Here is a 17,387-nt window from a genome sequence, read left to right on the forward strand (position 1 = left end):
CCATTGATTCTACTGATGTCTGAACCATATCGATGTCCGCATATAAAGCATGAGTTAATTAACGGTTTATATTATATAAAGTGCTGTGTGTAAAGTGGGAATCACCCTCAGGGTCGAATCTCCTGATATACAAATGTGGCGAAAATGCGAAGGACATTTGTGAAAACGGCTTATAAAGAGAAAATGATTATGCTTGCTTCATAATGTAAGGATAAAATGATTATGATTGCTTCATTGCGTAATAGTTGAACCAAAATGTTATACGCTGTAACATTATAGGCAAAATGTTATTACATTATGCACTCAGAAATGTGTTACATAATCCACCAGGGTTTCAACATTATAGGAATGGGTTAAATTAAACTAGGTGGATGAGCGCGCACGCAATGCACGCCCACGGAAACTCTAGTCCTCAATAAAACCCTAACCTTAATAGTAATCACTGTGGTGAACATTTTCAGATTAAATTATATTTTCTCACCCTGCTTCATGACCATTGACACAGGTAACCTTCAAATCTTACCATCCGTGTGCACGATCATCTGAGACATACCCCTCTTGTAGATCATGCACGGTGATTTAGAGAGAAAGTGAACCCCATTTGGGTGAAAACCAGTTTACCAAAAGGATCTTGCTTGATCCTCTCTTCTCCTTACTGCATTCACCCTGACTGGGATCTGTTATTTTGTCGATGATACTCTTCCTTTCCTTTCACTGCCTTTACCCCTTTGGAGGAGTGAAGTGAACTTAAGTCCCACCAGTTTAAAAAAAGGCTTACCACAGAGATTTATACTTCTCCTCCTCTCACTGACATCCTAACAGGGACTTTTCATTACGGCGATGATAGTCTGCTGCTCTAACTTTTGACTTTTCCCTAAGAGACACTGCAGTCTCTCTGTCCAGATGACATCTCTGATAGAAAATGTCCCAGACAAAGATCGGTCAGGTTCACACAGCAAAATCATCAAGCTTGGATCAGCATCATTCGTACTTTCCAAGTCTGTGCTGAAATTATCTTGAAGTAATAATAGTCTCAAGACAGGTAGACAGTCAAGTTGACTGATACAGACAGACAGACAGACAGACAGACAGACAGACAGACAGACAGACAGACAGACAGACAGACAGACAGACAGTGAGTCAGTTGATAAATTATAAGCACACACGCACGCACACACACACACACACACACACACACACACACACACACACACACACACACACACACACACACACACACACACACACACACACTTATAGCGGCTCTTTTGTGATCAAGGTTTTCTGTGAGACAGCTCTCTAGCCCTGTTGCCACGGTAATAGCTGTTTTTTTTATCAACACTAGTCAAAGCTATGTTTCAATCTTATGAATATGATACATTTGTTACAGTTACTTGTTAACCCCTTCTGCTTTTGCTATTTCCCCTTTCTCCATTGTTGTATCCAAGGGTCCTTTCTAAATCTAAATAATATTTATGCTATGATAAAGGGAGGATTTCCTTGCCTTCTGTTGCAAAAGTTCACCAGGTTAAATGTCTTGCAAGTTTCAACTCTTCAATAAATATTCCGGGGTGATTTTCTTGGTCATGTGTGGGGGATCTGGCAGAGAATGCAGGATTGGGTTTATTGTTACCGTGCAGATGAGTTCTCCTGGGAATACATCCTTAAACCTAAACACTAACATGTGTCAAGGTGCTTAGTGAATTCTTCCTCTTTTCAGACATTCCAACAGGCTACCAGTAGACACGTTGTGAACATGTTGATGTAGGCTGTTTGTGTAGAGTTCGGCAGGTCTTCTTCCACAAACAGATGGTACATCAGTGAGTGTGTCTGTTGTACACAAACAGCGGTTAGTTGGTCAGTTGTTTGGAACAAACTGTTGTTTATTAAAAGTAAGAGTACATTAATTATCCATTAATTAACTTTAGAAAATGCAGTAACAAGCATCAACATTGATCATTAGAATAGGGGTTAGGGGCAGTGGGTTAAGGTTAGGGTTAACCCCAAACTTAACCATATTAAATAATGTACAAATGAATAAGTCAACATGAACACTATTTCCTGAGTTAACATCAACACAATTAGTAAACATACAATTAATTAGTAAAGGGTTACTGCACGAGAGTAAACTGTTAATTAATTCATGTTGACTAATGTTATTGTAAAGAAAAAATTTAAACACAATAACATTCTCTCACTCTCAAATACCAAGAACCCATTGCCCTGGTATCTGTATCTTTATACGCAAAAGAGGAAACATACTGGGAACTTACAAATCCAGAGAACAAGCTTTCTACTTTAATATAAAAAATAAGTTACCTGACTTTTTACCAGCAATTTAATCAAACTATACATATACAATAATAATAAATAAATACAATGTTGTATAATGTGATACTTAAGATAAAAGTACATATAGTATTGTATTTTATCTATTATATGTATTATCTACAGCTCTGACCTGACATTTGCTTTCCTAGCTACCATTCAACAGGTCTGGCTTTGGACATGTGCAAAATGTCTAAGCTGTGAAAGGTAAATAGTGAGGATGACTATATGCAGATGCCAAATGCCAATGTTTAATTCATCCAACGTGACGCAGCTAAATCCGGATGGGTTCCAACGGCCTGATACATGGTCTGCTCTCGGCGCGACCAGCCAGCTCATCCCTCACCGCTGCTGCTGTCTCCAGAGGGAGCTCTGGAAAAAGTGTTACCTCAACTATCGCCGGGGGGATCCAAACGAACGAGAAAGGCAGTTGTACTAAGAAGCACAACTAGAAAACATCCTACTTAGCTCGCTAACCCACTGGAAAGGTTCATTAAGCAGATAAGATAAATTGAACTTTACTACCCCAAACAGGATATTCTGGTGTCACAGCAAATATTTAGCAGTTATAGCTATTTGAATGTACAAAAGATAACTCTAAATCTAATAATCATCCTGTCTGCTAACGACATAAGGACTCAAAACTACGGACCTATCAATTTGAAATCAAACTGAGGGAGATAGCAAAACCCTGAAGGGCTGACGATGGCTCCTCGTCGACGCAACACAAGAGGGTTTACGGACCCATTACGTCCTTGCGGACCCACCTTGCGTCCGGCCTGATGTGCGCCTCCCAAAGATTGTAACCTTGCATCGAGGCAGCAGCAAGGGCTGTGATTGGTCCGCTCACTAAAACCCGAAGCAGATCCAAACCAGGCTCACGACTGCATCGAAGTGACTGCGTGGTCCTTGCGTTGCATCGACATGGAAACTTAATGGACTTCAAGAGTTTTACTTTGCTCGATGCCAATGTGTTGAGTCGAAGCAGTCGCCTCCTTGGTTGGGAACGCTCATTAAGAGAGTTGTCTAAACGAGGGCTTAAATGGTTTGCTGATGTCACCCAGAGCCAGGCTGATGGATGATGTCCTTCTACCGCTATGACATCACGTGACTCGTCATCGGCTGAATCGGTGATAGGGCAGATCGTGTGGTGTTTATATATTTCCTTCCGCTTGAGAGTTTGTAGCGGGAAAGGTGGGCGACATGTTTAATAATCGGAGGAAGAACAGGGCAAAGCTGGCATACTGCTGTTCCGTCCGTTTACAACAACACCCACACATCAAAGCAATTCAAAGCAGTTGTTTTTAGGATTTGTCATCACTCCGGACAAATACATCCATGTGAAAGTTTGTCTCACCACATGTGTCATCAGGTGGAATTACTAATGACAAAGTATAAAGTTAACTAGAATCGGCCACTTAACACTGTAGGTGCCGGGCTTCATGGTGACATAAGGCGTGCGTATGTCCTAAAGATCCCAGAACAAGTGCAGCTTTGTGCCTCGGAGGTCCGGTTACCAGGCAGTATGCTGAGAGGTCAACGGCCGCCCATAGAGATGGAAGTGGGGTTTACTAGTTTACGTTATTTTACATTGCGTGTCTGGGATCACGTCACATGACAAACATACATGACAGATGCACATGTTCACACATGCAACACACATGTGTACGCAGGCTCCACATAAACACACACACACACACACACACACACACACACACACACACACACACACACACACACACGCACACACACACACACACACACACACACACACACACACACACACACACACACACACACACACACACACACACACAAAATACGCACATGTGCAGGCCTGCAACACAGACGGGCCCACTCACTCCCTCACACGCTCACTTTTTTTGTGTGCACAGTGCCCTCTGGCGGTCAGAGCCAAGTTGCATATTTAGTTCTAGTCTCGCATCAGTTCATATTTAATGTGATTTGCCGTGATACCTCGCGCCCCCCAGTACAGTGCGGACAGCACGGTGTTTGGTATTAGATACGCATTCGCAGACAAGGAATAACCATTTGGAGCCGTCACCTGATCTGTTGTCCATCAGTCAGTCTGGCTAAATGCAGCGAGCGTGTTCAAGTCTCCGCCTTCACCTGGAAACCGGGGAGGTATCCGTTTACGTGTCGCCTCACCTGGTCTATTCAACGGCGTTCTTGGTTGTGACGAATGATACCAGGTGAGGACTCGCAGACCCGGAGCACCCACACACCTGCTGACGGAGCAAAGAGAGAGGGACCCACATCCAGGGAGGTTTAGTGGTGGTTGAGTAACAGTTTATTTATTTATTTTTGCACTTTCAGTTGACTGTTTGGACTACCGGAAATATCTGCTTGCTTTTCACTAGCATTCACCGTGCGTGAATTAGACCGTGTTCCCCTCCGGCAAGTAAGTTGCGATTTGTTTTCTTTTGGTTGGCCTCAGTTGGTCAAAAGAAAAAAGAGAGAGAGAAAGAGAGTGGGGGAGCAAATGCAAGGAAAAACGGCGGTGATTCGGCGTTTTAACAGCCAATAAAAAGGCCTGTTTTATTTTGTACTATTGCACTTTATATTGTATCCTGCACAAGATGCCTGTCCAAATCCCGGACGACACGGATTTCACTTCTTTCAAAGAACAATGCGAAAACCACGAGGGATGGCTGGCCCGCTACAACAAGGGAGGCGTGACCGTGTGGTGCAGAGCGGAGGAGTGCAACACGGTGCAGAAACTCAAGGCAAGTAGGGTGCATCTCTCCCGGTGCTGCCGCACTCCCCCTCGCTGCACTGCGGCGCTGCTGTGTGCTCCAAACACAAATATCAGTTCGAGGCTCAGCCCACACTGGTAGCCCGGAGTTAGGTAATGGTCCTGGACCCCGGAAGATACAGATACCGAAATCGTCACATCACTAGTTATCATAGAGTAGCCTATCGCTCATTCTCATGCTCATTTATTTAGATCTATCGTTCTACTGTATCTATGACTCATCTCGTTGTTTGACAGTATTTTCATGGGTTTGTTTCCCCTACAGAAGGTTCAGAACTACTCATTCCAAAATACATGAAAGTGTAGGCTATTACATCTCAAATGTCAATGAATAATTGGCATGCCTTCATGTAATACCAAAGCCCGAAGTTGCTTCTTCAATTTGGTAGAAAAAAATAGTTATTCATTTCACAATGATATGTAAGAGAAGAGACACCATCTCTTGCATTTGTGAACCTGGAGGCAGCAAATGTTATTCTAGGTTTTACTTGGTAAAGAACAACAAGTATTAATTGGTTATCAGAATTTAATCAATTCACTTATTGCTTGTGATTGTTTTTAACCCTAGATGGTAGGTCATCACTCTGTCATCTTCTTTGCGTTAGGTCATAGATCATCTCTCTGGTGATAGGTCCGGATATTTTGAGATTGAGACTCGGAAGGACTGAACACTGATCTGGCTGTGAAGTAGCCTGACACTTACTTGTCCAAACTTGTGTAATGTTTTTTGTAAGGTGCTTGTAAGCGAGGTATCGCTGCGCAATTTAAAAAGAAGCTGACGCTTCTTGCAGGTTGACGGCAAATACGTTTCACAATGTTACAAAAATAAGGAGTACAATAAAGGAGAATTAAGGTAAATAAATCTGCAAATTAGGTAGACTTTAAGGTAGCACCTTATGCTTACGCTATTCTGCTTGCTCAAGGAGTGATCACTAATGCCACTAATGGAAAAGTCAACAACCGAATGTTGGGAATTTACCTCTCGAATATTCCCGACTGACCACACCAGCCAAAATGGGCATTCCAAAAACAAATTCTGGACTAGCTGCCAGCAAGGATTATGCAGAGTAGCCTAGCCTAGCAACAAAAAACACCAAAGGGGCATAGACTAGACTTGCCTACCTCCCCAGCTTGTATTGACCAAGTGACTGTACAGTAATTGACACACCTTGGTAATCCACAATTGCAAAGTACAGATTTAAGTTGAATGATGTGGCTGTTAAAAAATAACCAAACAAACCACAAACAGTCTTTACCTCTGTGGTCACATGAGGTCATGGCCAGTGTTCATGTGACCAGGTATGATCCTAGCGACCTCTACCAGTAATATCAGCGGCCATCCTCATCTGTTGGATTCTGTAGTACAAGAACTCTTCAATTCAATTTTAACCCTTAATCACCATTACAGTGTCAAAGGGCTTAACAGGTCAAATACTGAGGACACCCCCCTTAACCCAAGCCCCCACAAGGGCAAGAAAAACCTCCCTTGAATTAGCAAGGAAGAGGGATCAATAGTAGGGGGGGATCCCTTCTTCCAGGGATGGTCAGGAGTGCAATGGGTGCCATAATTGACATACAGGTAAATACATGCACATCAGATTAAATTGGTGATGTGGTGCTGGCCGGTTAACCATGAGGAGAGTCCAGGCATCCAGTCCAGTCACCGCAACGCACCAGAACAGCGATCAACAATAGTCTACACCGCAGGCAAACACACACACACACACACATAATCCCTGACTCACAAACACAGAGCGTAAAAGGGTTAGGGTAAGGTCAGGGATGTGGCTAGCTGGACATATGATGCGTGCCCAGAGGGTAAAGGTTAAAGTCAGTGCAAGGTAAAAGTCGTCGTGTTTCATTCACAGGAATGGCCAAGGCATCCAGCTACCTGGATTTGGTCTAGCGTTTCTTTGTCTTTGAATAATATATATCATAACTTATGGCATCATCGACACGTGCCAACTGAGACTCTGCTAATAGAATAAGCAAAATCTGAATCGACTGGATGCATGACGTGTCACGTACAGCCCACATTATGCAAGGCCCATGCTGGAGGTAATGCGTTGGGAAAGCTAGTGTAATATAGCTAGGGATGGGAGATTATCTCCCAAGTGAAGGGTACTGGGTATATCCCCATTGTCTAGAAGAGCCTGCCTTATTGTTCCAAGATACCCTAACTCTGCTCCTTAATTGCGTGTCTGAATTCCCTGTAGGTCGCTTTGGATAAAAGCATCTGGTAAAGGGCATCTATTGTTGTTATTGTAGATAATGGAGGCTGTAAGCCAAGGTTGGGCTTGTGAAAAGGATGAGCTCTTAATGCCTCAAGTTGGCTGGAATCATACCCCCCATCTTGACTTAGTTTTTTTATATAAGTGCCATCAAGACATCCTTGAGAAATATGATTTTATGCAGGGGGTGATCAATCTACAGAAATGAGGTGGGCTTTTAGGCAGCAACATATGCTAGCCTAGCAGCAAAGAACACCACAGACTAGCCTAGCCAAGCAACAAAGAACACCAAAAGAGCACAGACTAGCCTCGCTAGGCACCAAATGACACCAAAGTAGCAGAGCCTAGCGACAAAGTACACCAAAGGAACACAGATTAGCCTAATCTCTTTAAGCATCACATAGCACTAATGGAACACAGACTAGCCTTTCAGAAAGGAGCAGCAACGGTACAGACTAGCCTAGCCTTGCATTAATGGATACCATAGCGACACAGGTTATTCTTGCATCATAGAGCACCATTGGTACACAGACTCGCCTAGCCTGGCTTGGCTAGCCGAGAGCACCGACACAGCCTAGCTTACCAGCGGTGACCTCCATGACAATGGAGCCTAGCCAGCCTAACGGCACAGAACACCACAAAAGCACAGAACATAGAAACACAGATTAGCTCAGCCTGACAGTGATGAACACAACAAGAACACTAGCATAGCCATGTTAAACGCCTCCGGTCTCTCCAGGAGTCTGCATGCCACGGATGAACACATCAGCTTGCTGAAAGATTCAGGTGGAAAAGAGGATGGTCACTAGTGAGCGGGAACTTGAGTACCGATGGTGTTGCTGAACCTCAGGTAGCCCTGCCAAGTTCTCTTCAAAGTAGGTTTTCTTACGTTACTCAGTTCCCAGAAAAACACTGCCATGGCTTATTCAGATTACTTAATTGATCCGGGGTGACATGGTTGCTGGTGCTGAACTAAACTTCTGTGGTCCCTTAAAGTCTCTCATTAACATTCAACATAATGAAAGCTGAAGAAAAATATATCCATGTATCTAAAGCCAAAGTACAAATATATCGCGGCCACCTGATATTCTGGTTGTACTGGTTTAGCTCAGTGTACACCAATAATGTCTGCAGTATCCAAATCAACCTAATTATCAAACATGGATGTTTCTGTCTTAATGTGATATTCTGGGAAAATGTTGGCCCGTAGACCTATTATGTTCAGTTCCCCTAAGACAGGGCCAAGATAATGAGGAGGATTTTAGGAACGGGTTGAATCATTTAGTTGGTCTTACAGGAGCAGCCAGGCGCATCTTCTCATACATTAAATATTAAATGTTCGGCAGGTGGTGACGACACTACATACCAACGATAAGAGGGAGACAGTGAAGGGAAATGTGGAGGTTGTTGGTGTCATTGAACGTTCTGACAGCTGGATGTGATGGAGGTGCTTTTTTTGCCTTAAAAAAAAATGTAGAAGTTTACATCTTCTGAGTTTCATTCGGTTAAAGCTTGGGTTTAGACATACACAACGTTCCATTCTTGTAGTGCTCCGTATCTTTAGAGAATATCATGATTTCACGATGTAATTCCATACTAATAATAAAACATAACCAATAATAATTCCCATAACTCCTGCATCGCATTAACTTTGATGCGAATGTCCTTGCAAAATGGCTTTAGAGCTGTCTCCTTTTTATTTTTGAGAGGCAGAGAGGTGGATTCATTAATGTTTAAGGGGGTGCAGGAGAAGCGTGCTGATTGAGTTACATGCGGCCTGTCTTTGCTAGGTTAGCCGGCTACAGTGTCTGATATCTGCTGCTCAGGCCAGGGTACAGTAGGACACCGAATCGACCCTCATGAGATTACAACAGTGGAAAAATGTTACAACCTACTTCTTCCATCCACTTGAATTCCCCCCTCACCAGAGTTTCTACTTGCAATAAGCAGAATGAGGTCCTATGTAGAAACCAGTTGTGTTGTTTGTTAAGATATACACTGTGTTGTGTTTAGTTTGACTGAGACACTGTACCTGTTCCCTGCCATAGTTAAAAACACATTGTTAAACAAATGGGGGGGGGGGGACTGCAATTGTCCAAAACTTTGACTCTCAGTATTTAAACTGGTTTGTTTAAAGGAGACATACTATGGTGTTTTCCCAACAAGTAAACATTGTATTTGAGTTCCAGAAAACATGTTTTTGAAGCTGTTTGCTGGAAATAGCTTTTAGGAAAAAAAATCTTCGCTATTTCCCTCTGTTTCAGTCCCTTCAGAATCGATGTTTCTGGTGTCTGTAGCTTTAATGCAAATGAGCTGCTGCCCATTGACCAATGAGCTGTCGGACTGAACCACAGCATGGAGGAGAAGGGATTGTTGTGTTTGCGGACTCCTGGAGCTCTATATCTATATAATATAATATAATAATAATAACATTATTTATTGGTATTTATATAATATTCCTATATCTAAAATCACGGCCAAAAGCTATGTGCGTCTCGGATGATAGCTGAACTCCGGGAGCTGAACTGTCCGGCGGGGGGAGCTCAGTGGCAGTCCGGCAGAAAAAGGGATTGTGCTCCCGGAGCTGAGCTGCCGGGCTGCTGCCGAGTTCCCCCCGCCGGAGCTGCTCGTCCGCTGGTCCACAGAACCGTAGCTGTGCTCTGATTGGAGGGGAGTGGGGAAGTGGGAGGTAATATTAAACTGTGCCCCCTTCCTACGTAGGAGGGGGCGCCGAAACAGACTCGCTCATCAAACTTTTTTCAAAGTTTGTATGAGTGTGGGAGCCAAAGACCCAAAACAACACCCTACATCCCAGAAAGAGTGTTCTTTTCATAATATGTCCCCTTTAAGATATTGAAAATTGCTGCCTGGCTCCTGAAATATATGTATTCCTTCCTCTATTGTTGTTTTATCTCTCTCTGTCACTCTCTTTCTCTCTCTCTCATATCATTAATAAGTAACTCTGATTAAGCATTATTAACCCTGCTTGAACTGACGTCAGACTGATGAACCGCTCAGAGGAGATAACGTGCTGCTTGGCTTTAACACGTCTTCGCAGTAATTACCCATTATATTGTTGTAGACCGTCTGCGTCCAGCGGCCCTTGCCTCGTTATGAAGAAATGGACTCCAGTGCTGAATCGCCGCTGCTGAACACTGCTCCGTTTTCCCTTCCGTTTTGTTCATTTGGCCGACTAAGGTTTTATCCAAAGCGACTTATAAGCCAGGCTGATCGATTATAAGCATGCCATCAGGATTGGAGTCGCTACACAGTTAGCAACATACTTCTTGCATTACCTAGATGTAAAAAACGCAACCAAAAAAACACTGCAGAGGAGCTATAAGAATCAGAATGAATTTATTCATTTGTTTGTGTTTCTTGTTCCCATGAGCACTTCAAATCTAATCAGCGTTTTAAAGGCCTCTCTCTCTGCACGGGTTTCAGATGCGGATCACGTGTAAGGACGTGCGGGCGGATACGGTGTATGACGTCCTCCATGACACCAGCTACCGCAAGAAGTGGGACACCAACATGATTGACACCTACGATATCGGACGACTCACCGTCAATGCAGACGTTGGCTACTACTCCTGTAAGACTCGCCATTTCTTTACAAAGTATTCTGTTGCCTTTTGTTTCTGGGGCGGTTGATGTGTACTTTGTTAACCACTCTGGCTGTTTGGATACATTCGTTGAGGGGTTTACTTGACTGGTTGTTTGAAAGCATTTACGCTGTAAAGATGTCGTTTGTTTCCCCGTCTGGCCTGTTAGGAGTCAGGGCAGTTTGAAAAACAGCGCTCGATGCTTGATCTAACATCGAGCAAGTATTCAGAGTTACATAAAGGGAGTTGTGTACTTTAAGGGTGTGCAGGGAGAGCAAGAGGGGAATATCCAAAACAAACAGACAAACATAAGTCCATGGGAATCTGAGTGTGTGCGCCTGCATGCAGGCGTGTTGTGTAAACCAGAAAGTGCATGGTAGGCCAAATCCCTGTTTAATGTAGGACAGTCTTATGCAGACAGAATCTGTCTCACAGAATATGAAATATAATCTAGTGTGACAAGAGGAATCAAGTGTTGATAAGACGTCTAGTGTATATTAATATCCAAAACAAAAAACATGTTATGTCAACTTAATAGAGGGGAACGTACGTATGTACCGGACAATTTCAATCTCTCCATTGGGTTGTAACCACATCATCCATTTGAACAACAGTATTTCTTGGCATTAGGGGACAGGTACGGAGTCTGAGGGTAGAGAGAAAGGGACGTGGCATATCTCTATGTGGGATCTGGAGACCTTTGTTCATGATTTTATATTGTGTATCTCGAGGAGTTCCAACACAACAAACAAAGAAACCGTTCTGGAAATCATAATAACGCGGTCGCCCCCTCGCTAACACAACCAACAGGAAACAGGAAAAGGAACCCCCCTGGGGTCCTGAAACTCTACCGCGAACTCCTCTCCACAAACCTTCCATTGCATACCTGTTGACTAGTGGACAAACGCTATGAACTCTGGGTAAAAGGGAAACCTAGGGATGGTGTGGAGACCTGAGCGACCAGTTTAAAATGGGACAATATGGAAGGCTGACCTGACATTGTTGCTTCATTACAGTTGTGTCTAATGGGATGCTATTCTTGCACCCTATGTATGCTTTTTTTTGTGAAGCGGAACACAACAAACTAATGATAGATATCTGCATTGTTAATACTAGCACATTTTCCTATAACCTTTTGGATGAAACGTCCTAGCCACTAAACTATCCTGCTCCCATCCTGCCATAATTATATTGATCTAATGTTAATTGATTATAAATGATAACTCTCAGGGTAAGATGGTTCGATTCCAACTGTTTGGAATCATCCATGATTCCAAACAGTTGGAATCATCCATGCTTAGAGCTTAATATACGCAAAAAGTGTCATATTTACATGTGATTAGTAATCACATGCAAATATAACTATTGGGAGTTGACCTAAAGAAGGCATCATCTCACTGTGTCTTGTGTTTTCCACTCCCGTGTGTTCAGGGAAGTGTCCGAGTCCACTGAAGAACCGAGACTTTGTAACCATGAGATCCTGGTTACCACTCGGCAACGACTACCTCATAATCAACTACTCTGTCAAACACCCCGTACGTCTTCCCTTCTCTACCTCCGTCCTTATTGCCTGTTGAATCTTTAATGTTGGATGTTCAAGACAAGAGGAGAAGCTTGGGAAGCATGTTTCGGGCTCCTATGTTTATTTTTACCTGTGCGGGAATACCTTTTTCTAATTTCTTATATTTGCCCGGCAAACAGTGGCAGGCTTTAATTTGTTCACGGCAGTGGTAACGATGTAGACACTGACTGCTGGTTTCGGAGCAATGGGAAATGTATAGGGAACTTGATTGTAGTAGAACAAATGGTGCAATTTAAACTCCAGGGTCCACTCCTTTCCTCTCCTCGTCTTGGGCCTAAAAAAAAAAAAAGTTTGGTTCCTGTTGGTTGTCAGTTGAGGTCATGGGTAGGTAGGGAATTTATTTTATTTTTTTATTTTATTTTTTCCAGCGGCAGCGAATGATAGGTAGGTTGTTTTCATTTAAAAACGAGAAAATTCGCTCATCCTTGTACAGAATGAAGAGGTGCTGTACCAAAACGTAATTATAGTTTGCATCAAAAAAAAAAAAAAAATATATATATATATATATTTTTATTTTTTTATTTTTTATAAAGCTTATAAAATAATTTGGGTCGCACATAAATTGACAGGGTCGGTCGGAAACCGGAACCAAACAAATTTTTTTTTAGGCCTTGTCTACTCTGTTCAATTCTACGCCACTTGGTTCTACTTTACTCTGATCTACTCAACTTTTCTCCTCTACTCTACTCTTCCTTTCTTTCGTACTTTACTCTGTTCTTCTCAACTTCCTTGTCTCTTCGTTCTTTGTGTCTACTTCTGTGCACTTCAATGTTCATTGATCACTTTAATTATAGATCATTATGGGCACTTACTAGAAATGTGTTTTAATTAAAGAATGCAATTCACATTTCGTATTCAAAAGAAAGCAGTGTATATTTTTTACATTGTTTGTAGAGTTTTACATTGGGGGGGAGGGCAAGTCAAATAATGTGCTAGGCCAAAGGAATGATGTTGGAGACTGCAGCTGCTACGGAGTTGTGTGTTAAAGAACACAAACCGTTCCACTCCTTACAGCAACACCCTCCCAAGAAGGACTACGTCAGAGCAGTCTCGCTGCTCACCGGGTACCTGGTCCAGTCCAACGGGCCAAGCAGCTGCACTCTCTACTACCTGACCCAGGTAGACCCCAAAGGTGAGGTCACCCCGTACCCACTGACCGTGGTAGACCTGTGAGGTGAGGTCACGCCTGCTCACACCGGGGCAGAGGTGAATGCTTAGTGTTATGTTTTTAGGTTATGTTTGGCGGCGTGAGCGCAGACGCAGAGAAAGGGTATCTGAGATGGCAAACTACTTGACTGAGCTCCAGCATTGGACACTGTTTTGAGAACACAGCGGCACATTGTGAGTGTACATGGAGGGCTTCCCGCCGCTTTTACATAAGAGCAGTGCAAAGTAATGCAGTAAGCGCACGCTGGGACGCAGTGCCTTGTGTGCCAGCGGCTGCGCATTCGGGAGGCGCTCCGTGCTGAGAGACGGGAAGTCTTTGAAGCGCCAGCTCCCTCGCTGGGGGATGAATGTTTTATCCAAATCTGCAGACATCAGCACATTTGCCACCTCGCTCCCAGCTATCTGTCCTGGGTCATTATTATCTGCCGTCTACCATTAGCATATGGAGAATATTAGCTGTTGTGTGCTTTTGTGTGTGCATGTGTTGTAGTATGAATAGGTCTAGTGTTTGTGTCTTGACCATATGTGTGTTGTCTTGGAGAGCAGGATGCGTGTTTTGCATGAACCAGCTGTAATGTACCCGTTTCTATATTCATTGTGTGTGTGTGTGTGTGTGTGTGTGTGTGTGTGTGTGTGTGTGTGTGTGTGTGTGTGTGTGTGTGTGTGTGTGTGTGTGTGTGTGTGTGTGTGTGTGTGTGTGTGTGTGTGTGTGTGTTGTGGCGAAGCCAGTTGTGCTTTGAACCACTCCTGAGTCTATCAACAATCAGAATGTCAACTCATGCCCGGTGTGTGTGTTTTAACCGATGTGTTCTCTTGGTGTGTACGTAGGATCCCTGCCCAAGTGGGTGGTCAACAGGGCGTCCCAGTTTGTCGCTCCGAAGGTAACGTCCATCTAACACGGCTATGATGTTCCTCCACTGTATTATATTATCTATACATGCGTTACCACAATCCCAATATTTATTGTTATTTACAAACTCTATTGCCATTTTATCTTGGTAAAGCATAGATTACCAAGTGATTGGTGAGGCCAATTCAATAAATAAATCACGTTCTTTGTTTGAGAACATAAATCATTTAAAACAAAAGCCCAAGCAGAAAATCCAGGATGACCTAGTGTCGTCAGAATCGTCAGAGGCGGAGAATCTAGAATGATCTCAACCAATCAGAAACTCGTCATAGAAGCAGAAAATCAATCTTAAAGGTTGGGTATGGAATTCTCTTGTTTGGCCATTTTTGCAAAATTACTGGAAATCCTTATCATAACCCACTTACAGCCACTGAGTTAGAAGTACTGACATGAAAACTAAACAAGTCAATCATCTGTGGAACGGGCAGGGCTCGGAAAAACTCCAGCCAATGATTTCCAGAACCACCGAGTTGCATTGGACAGTGAGTACGTCAATCAAACGGTCGTACTGCACGACCCCTCCCCCCGCGCTAACTAGCTAACGGCTCGCTCTCGCGCATCTGCGTTCGCTCGTGTTGTGTGTTTTCAAAATCTGCTGGCGTTTCGCAAATCCCATACCCAACCTTTAAGGTTTGAGCCAAACCAGTTGAAACCAGTTAGAGCCATAGGTGGCAGCAGGTAATCCAGACAGATCTATTCAGTTGGAAACAGCAAAAATAGCAGTTGCTGTATTAGACTAACTGAACCCCTCTCCATTCCTCATGAACACCACCCAACCACACCTCTCCCTCCTCCCGCTCCACCCAGGCCATGAAGAAGATCTACAAGGCGTCCCTGAAGTACCCCGAGTGGAAGCGGAAGCACAACCCCGGCCTGAAGCCCTGGATGTATCCCGAGCAGAACACCCTGCCCTGCGTCAGCGTGGCCGACCTGACGCTGCAGCGCGCAGACTCCCTGGAGAACATCGACGAGAGCAGCCTCAACGAGGAGAAGGCTCACCACAGCGAGGAAGAGGACTGAGAGGAGGAGGAGGAGGCTCACCACAGCGAGGAAGAGGACTGAGAGGAGGAGGAGGAGGAGGCTCACCACAGCGAGGAAGAGGACTGAGAGGAGGAGGAGGAGGCTCACCACAGCGAGGAAGAGGACTGAGAGGAGGAGGAAGAGGAGGAGGAGGAGGAGGAGGCTCACCACAGCGAGGAAGAGAACTGAGAGGAGGAGGAGGAGGAGGAGGAGGCTCACCACAGCGAGGAGGAGGACTGAGAGGAGGAGGAGGAGGCTCACCACAGCGAGGAAGAGGAGGAGGACTGAGGAGGACTGAGGAGGAGGAGGGAAGCTGCTGTTGTTTTAGTTAGCGATCGTTCCCCTTGCTTTCGCAATCTGTTCTGAGTGACAGATTTTCTGAGAATGGGATTTGAGTGTTTGGCCCACTGACTAAGCGTCTGTCTGACTAGTCTTGTGTGACTAGTCTGTCTTGACGGATGTCTGTCTGTCTGACTGACTTCGAGTCTGTCTGACTGACTTCCAGTCTGTCTTTCTGATAGTCCATCAAGATGACATGATTGTGCGTCTGTCCGTCTATCTCGGTCTAATCTTTCTGTCTGTCAATTAAGTTTATTTTCTTCTCTTTGCAAGTTGAGGAGGGAGGGAGGAAGAGAGAGGGAGAAATAAACATGACCTCTGCATGTATACAACATTTTAGACAGATGTGAATGCATGTTGATTCGGTTCCTCTGAGTGTGAAATGCTGCTAACATCCAGGAACATTCTGTAATATTTTGTCTGACCGTTTAACTGAAACTAGTTTTTTCCTATCAAGCCTCAGCAAGATTGTTTTTTCCTTCTATTTGGGTATGTAAATATGATATTATATATGATATTTAGTTTCCTTATGCAGTGAGATAATTATATAATAAATAAACTATCAGTTTCTTAATCTGCAGTGCCCTCTAGTGGTGAAGTTATGTAACTCCGTGCATGATTGCCTTAGAAGTGGAATGGGATGTGCACTATAACATATAGGGGCTTAAAAGCTACCCTTCGCGCTTGTGTGACTGATTTTCAGGGTGTACTTGGATTGGTTAATAGATTGTGTACTTTGTTTGTATATGATTACAGTAAGCAAAATACTTGAACTCGCCTACGGGGCAGACTACAGTATCCAAAACAGACGACAGAAGGCTTCTACAAGATAGCGTGAATGACATGTACAGAGAATGGTAACACAGCAAATCTCAGGGGATGGGGAACAACGGGCAATCCCGTTGTTGATGTAAAGACGTTCCCCCGTTTGTCAATAAACCTATTTTTCTGTCTCAATCAAATTCTGTCTTCTTTGTGTGGTTATATAGGCCTATACAAAATGACACAGTTGGTGTAAGCCCATATAGCAATAACATGACATGGCGTTTTCCATTCATATCTAAAATAGGAATACATTTCACCATTGCAGTGTAGGCCTACTAAAACTCCTACTTGAATAGTGAGCTTGTTTTTCCCCTACGGCGTTGAGGGAATAGTTTATGTATCCTCCTTTCCTACGTAGAAACACAGCTGTTGTCCAAACCCACTCCAATCTGTATTGTCTCAGCCGCTTCCGGTTTCCCGTCTGCATCACTGAGATTGTCGTTGGGCCCACAAAGAGGAAACTCAACCGTTGTCCAACTTCTCACACTAGAGTCTCATTCAGGCCCCCGGTGCGTCTGTGCTTGTGTGTTCTGCGTGGCCTATGACCGTTGTCAACGTGAGGGTCGGCGCGCCCTGGCAGGCCTCATAAGGCACTGAAAGGCAGCCT

The 17,387-nt window shown here is 43.9% G+C and overlaps 1 protein-coding gene across 5 annotated transcripts; it reads left to right on the top strand.

The window, feature by feature from the left end:
• The first annotated feature begins 4,239 nt into the window (after nt 1–4,239).
• Nucleotides 4,240–16,911, top strand: stard15 (StAR-related lipid transfer (START) domain containing 15). Of its 5 annotated transcripts, XM_060063862.1 has the most exons (8): nt 4,253–4,541; nt 4,666–4,750; nt 4,975–5,075; nt 10,780–10,927; nt 12,369–12,472; nt 13,534–13,651; nt 14,515–14,567; nt 15,404–16,911. In XM_060063862.1, exons 4-8 carry the CDS (start codon nt 10,780–10,782, stop codon nt 15,614–15,616), a joined length of 636 nt encoding a protein of 211 aa, XP_059919845.1. In that variant the 5' UTR covers nt 4,253–4,541; nt 4,666–4,750; nt 4,975–5,075; the 3' UTR covers nt 15,617–16,911. The 5 variants fall into 5 exon arrangements, with proteins under 5 accessions (XP_059919844.1, XP_059919843.1, XP_059919841.1 ...); XM_060063861.1 differs by lacking the exon at nt 4,666–4,750 and having other exon boundaries at nt 4,240–4,541; XM_060063860.1 differs by having other exon boundaries at nt 4,243–4,750; nt 4,929–5,075.
• The last annotated feature ends 476 nt before the right edge of the window (nt 16,912–17,387 follow it).

This window comes from Gadus macrocephalus, chromosome 10 (assembly GCF_031168955.1).
Source record: "Gadus macrocephalus chromosome 10, ASM3116895v1".
NCBI lineage: Eukaryota > Metazoa > Chordata > Actinopteri > Gadiformes > Gadidae > Gadus > Gadus macrocephalus.

Coding starts and splice junctions, on each gene's coding strand:
- stard15 (XM_060063860.1), top strand. CDS start 4,929: ATGCCTGTCCAAATCCCGGACGACACGGATTTCACTTCTTTCAAAGAA. Junction 10,928..12,368: donor AGACGTTGGCTACTACTCCT/GTAAGACTCGCC, acceptor CCGTGTGTTCAG/GGAAGTGTCCGAGTCCACTG. Junction 14,568..15,403: donor CCCAGTTTGTCGCTCCGAAG/GTAACGTCCATC, acceptor CGCTCCACCCAG/GCCATGAAGAAGATCTACAA.